At 36.6% G+C, this 13,760-nt stretch overlaps 1 protein-coding gene across 12 annotated transcripts in view; it reads left to right on the forward strand.

Moving 5' to 3' along the window:
- MANBA (mannosidase beta) overlaps positions 1-13,760 on the forward strand; it is a 168,827-nt gene that overhangs the window by 81,706 nt on the left and 73,361 nt on the right. For 11 of the 12 annotated variants that reach the window (XR_004023015.2, XR_016393401.1, XR_016393400.1 and 8 more), the window contains 2 exons: positions 2,340-2,504; positions 7,558-7,614. Coding sequence is in view for 7 of the 12 variants with exons in the window: in XM_089912441.1 (XP_089768567.1) it covers positions 2,340-2,504; positions 7,558-7,614 (222 nt within the window). In the remaining 5 variants the exon portion in view is untranslated. The remainder of the gene's footprint in view (positions 1-2,339; positions 2,505-7,557; positions 7,615-13,760) is intronic. The other variant, XM_022582443.3, reaches the window with a different exon arrangement.

Here is a 13,760-nt window from a genome sequence, read left to right on the forward strand (position 1 = left end):
CTGAGGCCCAGAGGGAAATCAATATATATTGATATATATATGGTGAGAGTTCTGTCAATGTCCCTAGACTGTAAGTAGCATATCTGTATTCAGGCTTATTGTCTGACTCCAGAATTGATCTATTTTCTTTTCACTACATTTCAGAAAGATGAGTGTTAGGAATTGCTAAACCTTTTTAAAAAAAATCTGTAAGCATTTCTATTCACCTCTCGAAAATAATGGAATTCCCATGTTTTTGTGAAATGCCTGATGACATTCAAAGATACTAAACACTATATTTTAAAATAGGGAAAGATAAAGATAAGTCCTGTTTATTATGAACCCTTGATTTGATTGTTGCCTCTTTTCGAACTACATTGCTTAGTGGAGAATTTGAGTAGGTGTTGGGAAAAGAAAACCTTTACGTAAAATCTTCATTTTTTTTTCATGCATTCAGCAAATATATTAAAATGTCTTTCTCTGGTTGGGATACATTACTTCTTCATAAAATAATCATATTTTCAACAGGTGATCATCAATATACAGCAATAGAAAGATTGGGTTTTGGAATGAACAGATCAGGATTTGAATACTAGAACTTCCACACACTAGCTATACTGCCTTGAAAAGATTATTCATTCCTTTTGAATTTCAGTGTTCTCATCTAAATTGGGGGTAATAGGAGTAGATACTTTAAGGAGTGTTTGTGTGCGTGTGTGCACATGCAGGTATGCATGTGTGCATGTGATGGTGTGTAAACATTAAGTTAATTAATGCGTTGAAACACTTAGCACAGTTCTTGACACATAGTGATGAACCCATAAAATGTAAGCTATTGTTACTATTAATACAGGCAATGCTAGTCATATGGTTTATACGAAGCTAGACTGCACTAATTAGCTTTGGATCTTGGGCAAATTACTTAACCTTTCTGTGCCTGGTTTTCTCATCTGTAAAATAGGGTGATAATAGTACCCACTCATGGGGTTGTTATGATGATTAAATGAGTTAATATTCTTAAAGCAATTAGAGCCTTATCTGACACTTTCTTTTTTTTTTTTTTGCCGTACATGGGCCTCTCACTGTCGTGGCCTCTCCCGTTGCGGAGCAACAGGCTCCGGACGCGCAGGCTCAGCAGCCATGGCTCACGGGCCTAGCCGCTCCGCGGCATGTGGGATCTTCCTGGACCGGGGGCATGAACCCATGTCCCCTGCATCGGCAGGCGGACTCTCAACCACTGCACCACCAGGGAAGCCCCATTATCTGACACTTTCTAATTCCTCTGGTAACATTGTTATAGCTGAAATTTACAAGAATTTCAAACCATAGCTATCAGAAGGTAGAAAGCTTCCCACATAACAGATCAGGTTTATGATTATGGGATACCTTTAAATTATTAGCAGCCACAGGGCTGAGAGGCCAGGAGATGTGTTTCAGATTTTGAAAAGGAAGAAGCGTAGAAAGAAGGGAAGACTATTGCTAAAGGTTTGCGCATCTCAAATGTGTACAAGATGACTGTAAATACTATACCTCTGTTTCAAATAAATAATAGAAGTAATTGGTGTTCTCTAAACTGTCTGGTGGTAACATTTTCAAAAACTAAATACAATTTGGAAAAACTACCACATTAAATATGGCTAATGTATGTTGCTTATATTTTGGTATAAATCAATTCCTAAAGAATAACTTTTTCCTTTTAAGGTGATTGGTCTGTGCATTGCATGATTACTGAGAATTCTAAGTCATATTTTATGAACAGGGATTACTAAGCTTCCTAATTTTCATGGTTTTTTGAGGGTGGAGTGGAATATGTTTTTTCAAAGTGTCTGTGTAACTTGGCTTAAAACTCTGATATTTTCAGATGTAGCCAGCAATTGTCTTATATCTTTGTCAAATGCTAACAGTTCATTAAATCATAGGGCCTAAAAGCCAGAATTATTGCTTTTTTTTTTCTCCTGTAGAAGGTACACTACTAACCTGTGTGGTATTTGTATTTATTTATTTATTTATTTTTGTTTTTATTTTTTACTTGACCTGATGATAGCTTCTCAAAGGAAAAGAAAGATTCTGTAAGTTAAAAAAAAAAAAGATTTATTATTAGGGGAAAGAAGTATCATTGTTTGGTTTGTATCTTCAACTATATCAAAATTAAACATGTGTATATATCAAATATATTTAGTAATCACTGAGAAGCAAATGAGCAAGTGCTAAGCATTTACCATTTTACTAGTGATATTTTATTACTGTTAGCTTTGGGCTCTGCAAATGTGTGTAGTACTTTTCAAGTTTGTCAGGAGTGTGAAGAAAAGTAGTTTCACTCCTAACTTCCCAATCTGAACCTCTTATTCTTTGCTTGAAAGGTTTCATCTAAAGAGGACTGGTCTTATGAAAGCAAATTTGCACATCATAGACAACATTTCACAGATGGTAACTATAAAATGCTTCACCAGGCTGAGCTTCACTTCAAACTCCCCCAAAGTGCAGATCAATTACGCAAGTTCAAAGACACTATTTATATTACTCAGGTAAGCCATTTTTATTCTGGGCTTCAACAGCTACCTGCAGTTAACATAAAGAGATCCTGTAGATTTTATAAGCCTTTTGTGGTGAAAAATATTCAGGTTTTCATTTTGCTGATTAAAAAAAATTATCTGCTTCAGAATGGGTATTTGATGACATATAGGACTTGAAATAGTTAATTTTTGGCATTTGTCTCTCTTACAAGAACAGCTCACAAAGTTCTACAACAAATGGTACATTAAAATCTTCCCTAGCTCAAGATTACTATCAAGGTTCAGTAATTAAGTCAGTAGCATTTGCCAAGGAAAAAATGGGACAATGGAACACAATAGAGTCCAGAAACAGACTCATGTATGATATAGTCACCTGATTTATGGTCACAATGCCACTGCAATCCTGTGGGAAAAGATAGTCTTATCAATAAACAGTACTGTATCAAGTGGGTATCTTTATGGGAAATAAATGAACTGTGACTCCATATACAAAAATTAATTTGATTAGTGATCAAACACTCAATTGGGAAAGGTAATACAATAAAGTTTCTAGGAGAAAACATAGAAGAAAAGCTTCATGACCTTGGCATACACAGACGATTTCTTAAACAGAACATAAAAAATACAGACTATGAAAGAAAATAATGATAAATTGGACTTCATTAAAATTATGGACTTTTGTGTATCAAAGGCACCATTAAGAGAGAGAAAATGCAAGCCACAGATTGGGGAACAATATTTATAGTACATATGTCTGACAAAAGATTTGTATTTAGAATAAAGAACTTCTATAAAGCAATAAGAAAAAAGACAGATAACCTGTTAAAAAATGGACAAAAACCTTGAACAGGCACTTCATCAGAGAAGATAACCAGATGGCCAGGAAGTATATGCAAATATGCTCAATTTAATTCTTAATCCAGGAAATGCAAATTAGAGCCATGCCAGGATACTCCTACACACTATGTACACAATGTAATTTTAGCAGAATGGCTAAAATTAGAAAGATTGACAATACCAACTATTGGTGAGGAGGTGGGACAGCTGGGACTTTTAGACATTGTTAGTAGGAGTGGAAATTTGTTTAAACAGTTTGGAAAATCTTATGGCAGTTTCTACCCAAGTTAAACATTTGCTTTCTTCATGAATCAGCATTTCTACTCTTAGCTAGGTACCCAAGAAAAAGGAGTGCATACGTCTGCCAACAGACATCTAAAATAATGTTCATTGCAGCTTTACTCATAATAGCCCCAAACTGGAAACAACCTAAATGTTCTTTAACAGAAGAATTTACAAACAAATTGTGGAATATTTATACAATGGAATACTCCACAACAATAAAAAAGAATGAACTACTGCTATCAGCTTCAGCCTTGATAAATATTGTAGACATTATGTTGAGCAAAAGAAACATTGTAGTTTCACTATAGACAAAATGAATCCAGATGATATAGAACAAGTTAATGGTAACCACTCTTGTGGAGGAAGATGGTGCATTCTGATTAGGAAAGGGTACAAGGAAACTCTGGCCTGCTAAAAAAGTTTTGTATCTTGATCTGGGTACTGGTTACATGGGTGTATACATATGTTAAAATTCACTGAGTTGTACACTTAAGATCTGTTCATATTATATTGTGTACCTTAGTAGATTATTTTTAAGCAGCTCTACTGAGATGTAATTGACATACCATAAAACTCACTTGTTTTAAGTGTACAATCAAGTGATTTTTAGTATATTTATTGAGTCATGCGACCATCACCATAATGTAGTGATGGTCGAACATTTCTGACATTCCAAAAAGATCCCTCTTGCCCATTTTTTAAAAATGAATTTATTTATTTATTTATTAATGTTTAAATTTTTGGCTGCATTGGGTCTTCGTTGCTGCGCACGGGCTTTCTCTAGTTGCGGCGAGCGGGGGCTACTCTTCATTGCAGTGCACAGGCTTCTCATTGCGGTGGCTTCTCTTGTTGCGGAGCACAGGCTCTAGGCAGATGGGCTTTATTAGTTGTGGCACACAGGATCTGTAGTTGTGGTGCACAGGCTCAGTAGTTGTGGCGCATGGGCTTAGCTGCTCTGCGGCATGTGGGATCTTCCCGGACCAGGGCTCAAGCCTGTGTCCCCTGCATTGGCAGGCGGATTCTTAACCACTGCGCCACCAGGGAAGTCCCCCCTCTTGCCCATTTGTAATCACTCTCCTTTCTCACTTTCAGTCCCAGGCAAACATTAATTTGCTTTCTGTTTCTATAGATTTTACTTGTCTCAACATTTCATATAACTGGAATCATATAATATGTGATCTTTGGTATGTGGCTTCTTTCACCAAGCATAATGTTTTTGAAGTTCTTCCATGTTATAGCCATATATCTGTGCTTCATTTCTCTTCCTTGCTAAATAATATTCTGTTGTATGGATATATCATGTTTTACTTATCTATTCATCAGTTGATGGACATTTGGATTATTTCCAATTTTTGACTCTTATGAATAACACTGCTATGAATATTTGCATACACATCTTTGTACCTATATTTTCATTCCTCTTGAGTAGAAATATATGAGTGAAATTGCTGAGCTATATGGTAAATTTATGTTTAACTTTTAAAGAAAATATTGACCTGAATCTTGGATAATATTTTTATCTTAATGTTTACAATTTATATATTTTTTCAGACATGACCAATTTATTGAGAAAATTCAAATTTCAGTTTGGCGAAGTATAACCAGGGGCAGAGTTTGGGATAATCATTTCATTGGCGGCAACTACATTTTCTAGAGCTAATTGGCCATGGGGTAGTATCTGAAGGATAGAAAACAAAACTTGAAAAAATAATTTTTCATTGGCAGCAACTACATTTTCTAGAGCTAATTGGCCATGGGGTAGTATCTGAAAGAAAGAAAACAAAACTTAAAAAAATAATTTAAATTATTGGGTGGGTGATAAACATACATATTTGCAGAGGAAACCAAACACAAACAACCAGCTTACACAACTGAGGCATGAGAAATGCTGTTGCTAGTAGAAACCCTTTATTCCATTTAGTTTGACAGACATTAAACACCTGATTTGTTCCAGACAGTGGGCTAGCTGCCAGGGTTGAGGTGGAAGCACAAAAATCACCAAGACGTCATCCCTGTCCTTAAGAAGTTTACAACAGCACATGTAAAAATGAGGGCTACTGGTGAAGTGCCAAAAAACTGCTCAAAAAACCTGGAGGGAGGAGAGTTTACCTTTACGTCTCAGTAGAGGTTGAGGTCAGGACCCTCTTAAATTAGGTGGTGTGGGTGAGGCCGGGGGTAGCATGCCGCCGAGTAAAGAAAACTCTGGTGTCTAAGCATGTCTTGGCAACAGGAAATAGTCTAGTTCCTCCACAGCCTTCAGTGTGTGAGAGGGGAAGGGATATTCAAAGGTATTTAGTTTTATTTGAATCCCTCTCATCATTAGAACACTATAAGAGATTGACAAGGAAGTGAAAAATGATTTAAAAAACCCACACGTCCAAGTTTGAAGAGGCACGGACATAGACGGGAAATACCATTTCATAGTTTTAGTGTAAACTCAACTGCTTGTGTATATCCATTTAGTAGCTTAACTAAAACCATCAAAAGGGGAAAAAACTCCACTGGCAGCACCACGGTTCATCATGGCAGAACATGGTCTCTCCTGTTAGACTATAAAGCTAGCTTTGGCTACTGCCAATGGTGGATGTAAGGGCACAATGGAAATTAAGTTCACTTTTAGTTTACAAACTAAAGTCTGTAAACATTTCCACCTTAACTGCACATAGATGACAAAGAAGGCTTGGAAGAGAGAATTTGGGGAGAGAGATGAAGTCTTTGCAGGCTAACTGAACTAAAAATGACTTGGGATGCTGTATCTCCTATTTAAAAAATACAGGATGAGCAAGTCTGAATAATAGTTTACTATGTGTATAACATACACCTCAAAAAAGAATTCTAACACAACATACTACTAAGCAAACATCACAGTTTCTGCTTTTGCAATTTACACAAATTGCCTGAATTTTAATAGTTTAGGGAACCTTTACAAACACAACATAGAACAAGTTGTAATATTATGCGTCACCCTTAACTTCAGAAAGTTTGGCTTATATTATTTTATCTCAAAGGAAAACTAATGTTTATAATGTCATTTCCTGTGGAATTAATTCATCACCCATTTTAAAAACTAATTTTTAGAAAAGAAGCTTCCCTGTAAGGTAAATTGGAATGCAAACACCTGCCAGGCTTTGATGAAATAAAAATAAACAACTTATATGACCAGCAACTCATAAAACCAAAATCTCCTTTTGAAGTACAAAGTTCAGTTCTTCTTGCCCTCTTAGTAAACGCTAATCCGAACCCTCCCCGATCTAGGAACTGTTCTGGTTTGTTATGTCGTCACATACATACAGTATTTTTTAACATTAAGAAATTCTTGACATGGTACCATAAATAAATAGGTAGTTTTTAAAACCAAAGTGACTCAGAGTACTAGAACAGATATAATAGCACACTAAAATGGTTTAAAAGTAAAATTAAAAAAAAAATCTATCATGATCTTATTAATTCAAATTAAAAATCAAAGATGAAGTATCATTTCAGACCCATATACATCAAGATGCCAGTTCTTATAAAAATGTACTTTAGTTGTAAATGCTAGATATGTAAAAATCAAACAAAAATTTTTAATAGATAGGGAAACCAGTAACTTTTGCCATTAAAATTTAAGTTCTTTTAATGTTTTTAATATTAGAGTTGGGGAAAATTCATTAAAGTTAAATGAAATTAATATAAAATTATTTTTATGTTTTTATTATATTTCATGAACCTGTGAATACACACACATTAAGACTATTTGAGAACCACTGCTTATTTGTGTGGTATTTTTGCTAAACTTGTTTCAAGTTCTGAGAGAGAAGGTAAGAGCCTGTTCCCAATCATATGATCTGCAGTAATGTGTTAAACATCACATTTTAATTTTTGCATCTTAGCATCTGAGAATGTACCAGTTTTTATACAAACTCACGCTCACTCTCCTGTTTTCTCCTGTATGAAAACACAGAACCCTGGATGGAAGTTGAACAGAAAACTGTCAGCCAAAAGACTCTTTTTTTGGAAGGTGATAAACTGATGAGAATTTTAAATTTTCAACTATAATATTATCAATTCAGGAAGTTTTTCCTATGTAATATGTAATTTATAAACTTACCTCATAGAATACAAGTTTAAGGATTCTGTTGATATCTGTTCCTTTTAAAGTGTTGCAGTTCATCCTTATTAGTTTTTTGTAGCCAATATTCTATAAAAGTGCCTCAGTTTTGATACATGAAATAGGATGAGCCTTATTTGCACACACGTGTGCATGTGTGAACCTTTTCAGCTGTTGTTTTTCATGCTGGCTTTTCTCCTCCCGGCTGTTCGTTTTATTACCGTTACTTTTTTTTTTTTTTTGCGGTACGCGGGCCTCTCACTGTTGTGGCCTCTCCCGTTGCGGAACACAGGCTCCGGACGCGCAGGCTCAGCGGCCATGGCTCACGGGCCCAGCCGCTCCGTGGCATGTGGGATCTTCCCGGACCAGGGCACGAACCCGTGTCCCCTGCATCGGCAGGCAGACTCTCAACCACTGCGCCACTGGGGAAGCCCTACCGTTACTTTATTCTACTTCCCCAAACCGCATTCAAAGAACTAACAGAAATAATTGTTCTTTCTGAACTCATGAGCATCAGAGGTACACAGTCAGGAGCTGGTGTAGAAGTGGGATTATTTATTGGCGGTTTTTGTTGGTGATGGCTTTTGTCTGATCCTTTAAGCATGAGCGTCCTATCAGGCATTGGCTGGGAATTGGACTTGTCCTTGTTGATTCTACCTTGGGACTTTTTGATATACTAGATGGGATCTGAGATGAAAGAAATCAGAATTATGATTTCTTTTGTTGTTTGTTTTCCGTGTTGGACTTTCCTGACTGAGTACAGACAGGAAATGTTAGGGTAACAAGTTTTTTTCCCCTTACTACTTTGATATTAGAACAATCATCTTTCACCTGTGTATAAGAAGTAAAACCTTTCTTTGGTCCATTTTCTCTGTTCCCACTCCCAGCCCCGATCTTGTTCTCATAATCTGTCATACTGTTCTGAAGAGCTTTCCTGTGTGCCACTTTTTAAGACATTCTGTTAAGCAATTTATTTTGTGTGCAACTTTCAGAAAAATCTTGGCAGAGAAAGCTGTGCAGTAAGTTTCTTTACATTTAGATCCTTCCCTAGCTTCTCTTTATCTTACAACCACAAAGGTATCACTTAGGCTCTTAACTCTTTAATTCTTCTAATATTCCAAAATAATCTTGCCCCACCTTTCATTCTCCTACTTTAACCTGTTGTATTGTATTCCAAATAACCTACATACCTAGGCACACTCTTTTTTTTTTTTTTACTTCTTTATTGGAGTATAATTGCTTTACAATGGTGTGTTAGTTTCTGCTTTATAACAAAGTGAATCAGTTATACATATACATATGTTCCCATATCTCTTCCCTCTTGCGTCTCCCTCCCTCCCACCCTCCCTATCCCACCCCTCCAGGCGGTCACAAAGCACCGAGCTGATCTCCCTGTGCTATGCGGCTGCTTCCCACTAGCTATCTACCTTACGTTTGGTAGTGTATATCCTCTCTCTCGCTTTGTCACAGCTTACCCTTCCCCCTCTCCATATCCTCAAGTCCATTCTCTAGTAGGTCTGTAGGCACACTCTCTTAAGCTGTGTCACAAAGACCTCGCTGCTTAGTTTGAGGACTGTCTACACTAACAAATCTGTTGCCAGCGTCCTAGAGAGGAAGCTGGGCTATGGACAGTCGTTACTAACCCCTTAGCTTATAGCCCCCTCTAGTGCTTTCATTTATTCTTCACATATTTGTTGAGCAGGTAATGAGGGCTAGAAGTTTGGGGATGTCCTTGAGAGACTCAGAGTCTTTAGGGATCCATTTTATCTACCCATGTTGCAAGTTACTTGATCATAAGAACTAAGAAAAAAAAAGCAGGCTATGCTGTAGGCTCAGGTGTTGATGACACCTGCTACCCTGGAACAGTGTCTTGTTTGGTAAACAGCACTGAGATGTGATGGGGATCCAGGCCATGCTGAGCTTGTAAGTTGGGGGTAGGGTGGGTAAAGGAGGGGAATGAAGGTAAGATTAGTAACATCGTATATTATACATTAGTGTATTATATTTATATGCATCACGTAATTTAACAGTCAAGCAGACAATTAGCATTCTTTGCGTGTCTACTCAGACACCCGGCCCTGGGGCAGGAAGGTGCCTTGTATACCTTCTCATGTAATCTAACATCTCTAGACATCTCTGTTACTGTTTCCATTTCAGACATGAGGAAACAGAGGCTCAGAAAGGTTAAGTATTTTTCCCAAGTTCTCAGGGCAATGAATGGAGCAGGTTTCTGCTTTTAAAACTATAATATTAAATCTCTTCGCAATTGAGATAAGGGAAATTCTATAACTACTGAGGTGGTTGGTTGAATTATAACATCAATTTTTAACAGTTAAGTAAAGAAGACTTCAGAAATTTGGCACAATAGAGAATATGAACAAAGCCAAAAGTTAATTCTTCGAAAAGATCAACAAAATTGAAAAACATTTAGCTAGCTTGGCCAAGAAAATAAGAGAGGAGACTCAATTTACTAAATCAGGAATGAAAGAGGGAACATTACTATTGACCTTACAGAAATAAAAAGGGTGATAAGGGAATACTGTAAACAATTCTGTGACAAGTGATATATCCTAAATGAAATGGACAAATTCCTAGAAAGACACAAACTATGAAACCTGACTCAAGAAGAAATAGACAATATGAATAGACCTTTAACAACTAAAGAGATTGAGTTAGTAATTCAAAAACTTCCCTCAAAGATGGCTTCACTAGTGAATTCTAAAAAACATTTAAGGAAGAATTAACACAACCCTTCACAAACTCTTCAAAAAAACAGAAGAGGCAAAATCACTTCCTAACTCATTCTGTGAAGGCATTGTTATCCTGATACTAAAACTGGACAAAGACATATCAAGAAAAGTACACTACAGACCAATATCCCTTATGAATATAGACAGAAGGAAGTCTTCAGCGAAATAATAATCCAAATCCAGCAGCATATAAAAAGGTTTATATATCACAGTCAAGTGGGATTTATCTCAGGAATGCAGGGCTGGTTCAACATATGAATGTCAATCAATGTAATACACCATATTAATAGAATAAAGGAAAAACAACTACATGATAATCTCAATAGATGAAGAGAAAGCACTAGCCCAAATCCAACACCCTTTCATGATAAGAAAATTCAACAAACTGGGAATAGAAAGGAGCTTCCTTGACCTGAAAAAGAGCATCTGTGAAGAACCCATAGCTAATATCATATTTAATAGTGAAAGAAAGAGAGCTTTCCCCCTAAGATCAGGAACAAGACAAGGATGCCTGCTCTTGTCACTTCTATTCAGCTTTGTACTGGAGATTCTAGTCAGCACAATTAGGCAAGAAAATGAAATAAAAGGCATCCAGATTGGAAAGAAAGAAGTAAAATGATATCTGCTGATGAATGATCTTATATATAGAAAACCATAAAAAATCTACCTAAAAACCTATTAGAACTAAGAATTTAGCAACTTTGCTGAAGTCCTATTGATATAGGCTCAATATACAAATATCAGTTGTATTTTAAGCAATAAAAAGTTTGAAAATGAACTTAAGTGAACAATAATATCAGAAAGTATATAATACTTTGGAACATATTTAAACTAAAGAGACATAAGACTTGCACACTGAAAACTACAAAACATTACTGATGGAAATTAAGGAAATGGAAAGACATTCTGTGTTCATGGATTGGAAGACTTAATATTGTGTCAGATCGCAGATAGCAGAACTCCCCAAATTGATCTACAGATTCAACACAGCTCCTATCAAAATTCCTACTACCGTCTTTGGAGAAATGGGCAAAGTGATCCTAAAATTTATATAGAAATGCAAGGCACTAAGAATAGTCAAAACAATCTTGAAAAAGAAGAACAAGTTTAAAACACTTCCTGCTTTTAAAACTTACTACAAAGCTATAGTAATCAAGGCAGTGTGGTACTGGCATAAGGACAGACATACAGATTGATTAAAAAGACTTGAGGGCTTCCCTGGTGGCGCAGTGGTTGAGAGTCCGCCTGCCGGTGCAGGGGACACGGGTTCGTGCCCCGGTCCGGGAAGATCCCACATGCCACGGAAAGGCTGGGCCTGTGAGCCATGGCCGCTGAGCCTGCGCGTCCGGAGCCTGTGCTCCATAATGGGAGAGGCCACAGCAGTGAGGGGCCCGTATACCGCAAAAAAAACAAAAAAACAAAAACAAAAACAAAAAAAAAGACTTGAGAGTCCAGAAATAAACACATACATCTATGGTCAATTGATTTTCTACAAGGGTGCCAAGACAATAAAATGGAGAAAGAATAGTGTTTTGAGCAAATCGTGCTAGAATAACTGAATGTACACATGTCGGAGAATGAATTTGGACCTCTACCTCACACCGTATACAAAAATTAAAATGGATTAAAGATCCAAATGTATGAAACTCTTAGAAGAAAACATAGGTGTAAATCTTTGTGAAGTTTGATTAGGTAACAGTTTCTTAGATATGACACCAAAGCACAAGCAACCGAAGAAAAAAATAAATTGGACTTCATCAAAATTAAAAACTTTTGTGTGTCAAAGGACACTATCACAAAAGTGAAAAGATAATCCACAGGATGGGAGAAAAAATTTGCAAGTCATATGTCTAATAAGGATCTAATGTCCAGAATATATTAAGAACTCTTACAACTCAATAATGAAGACAACCTAATTTACAAATGGGCAAAAGATTTGAAGAGACATTTCTCCAAAGAAAATGACCAATAGGTACATGAAAAGATGCACATTATTAGTCACTAGGGAAATGCAAATCAAAACCACATGAGATACCACTCATGTCCACTAGGATATCTAGAATTAAAAAAAAAAAAAGAAAATAACAAGTATTGGTAAGTGTATTGGTCAGGATTCTCCAGAGAAGCAGAACCAATATGATATATGTAGACATATAAAAGAGGAAAGTTGTTATAGGAATTGGCTGAAATGATTACAGAGGCCGAGAAATCCTACAGTCTGCCATCTGCAAGAAGGAGAACCAGGAAAGCCGGTGGTATAATTCAGTTTAAGTCTTGAGGCCTGAGAACTCAGGGGCCATTGGTGTAAGTCCCAGAGTTCCAGGGGCCAAGAACCGGGAGCTCCAGTGTCGGAGGGTAAAAGAAACTGTGTCCCAGCTCAAGAAGAGAGAGAGAATTCACCCTTCCTCCCCTTTTGTTTGATTCAGGCCATCAACCAACTTGATGATGCTCACACACTGGTGAGGACGGACCTTCTTTACTCAGTCTATTGAATCACCAAAAACATCCCCACAGACACACCCAGAAATAGTGTTTACCAGCCGTGTAGGCATCCCTTAACCCAGTCAAGTTCACACATAAAGTTAACCGTCACAGTAAGGATGTGGAGAAATTAGAAACTTCAAATGTTGCTAGAGGGAATGTAAAATGGCACAGCTACTGTGGAAAAGTTTGTCAGTTTCTTAAAAAGTTAAACAGTTACCATAGGACACAGAAATTCTACTCTTAGGTATATATCCAAGAAAATTGAAAACATGTTCACACAAAAAGTTGTGTATAAATGTTCATAATAGCCAAAAAGTTAAAACAATCCAAATGTTTATCAGCCAGTAAGTGGATAAACAAAATGTGGCATATCCATACAATGAAATAGTATTCAGCAGAATAAAAAGGTTTGAAATACTGGTACATAATACAACATGGGTGAACCTTGAAAACTTTCGGCTAACTGAAGGAAGCCAGTCACAAAAGGCTATATATTGTATTATTCCTCTTATGTGAAATGTCCAGAATAGGCAAATCCATAGAGACAGAATGTAGATGAGTGGCTTCCAGAAGCAGAGGAGAGAGAAGAATGAGCAGGGACAGATGAACCAGTTCAGATTTTAGAGGGTGATGATGAAAGCATTCTGGAATGAGGTAGTGGTGAGAGTTGCACAACCTGTGACTACACTAAAAACCAATGAATTATAAATTGTAAAAGAGTGAATTGTATAGTATGAATTATATCCAGTTAAAAAATGGCTTTATTGGAAGATTCTTATTGTCAGGATAATTTTAAGTAAATAAAGTATATAAATACCATCG

Source organism: Delphinapterus leucas, chromosome 5 (genome assembly GCF_059928025.1).
Source record: "Delphinapterus leucas isolate spDelLeu-1000000601 "Yukka" chromosome 5, BTC_Dleu_Yukka2, whole genome shotgun sequence".
Taxonomy (NCBI): Eukaryota; Metazoa; Chordata; class Mammalia; order Artiodactyla; family Monodontidae; genus Delphinapterus; species Delphinapterus leucas.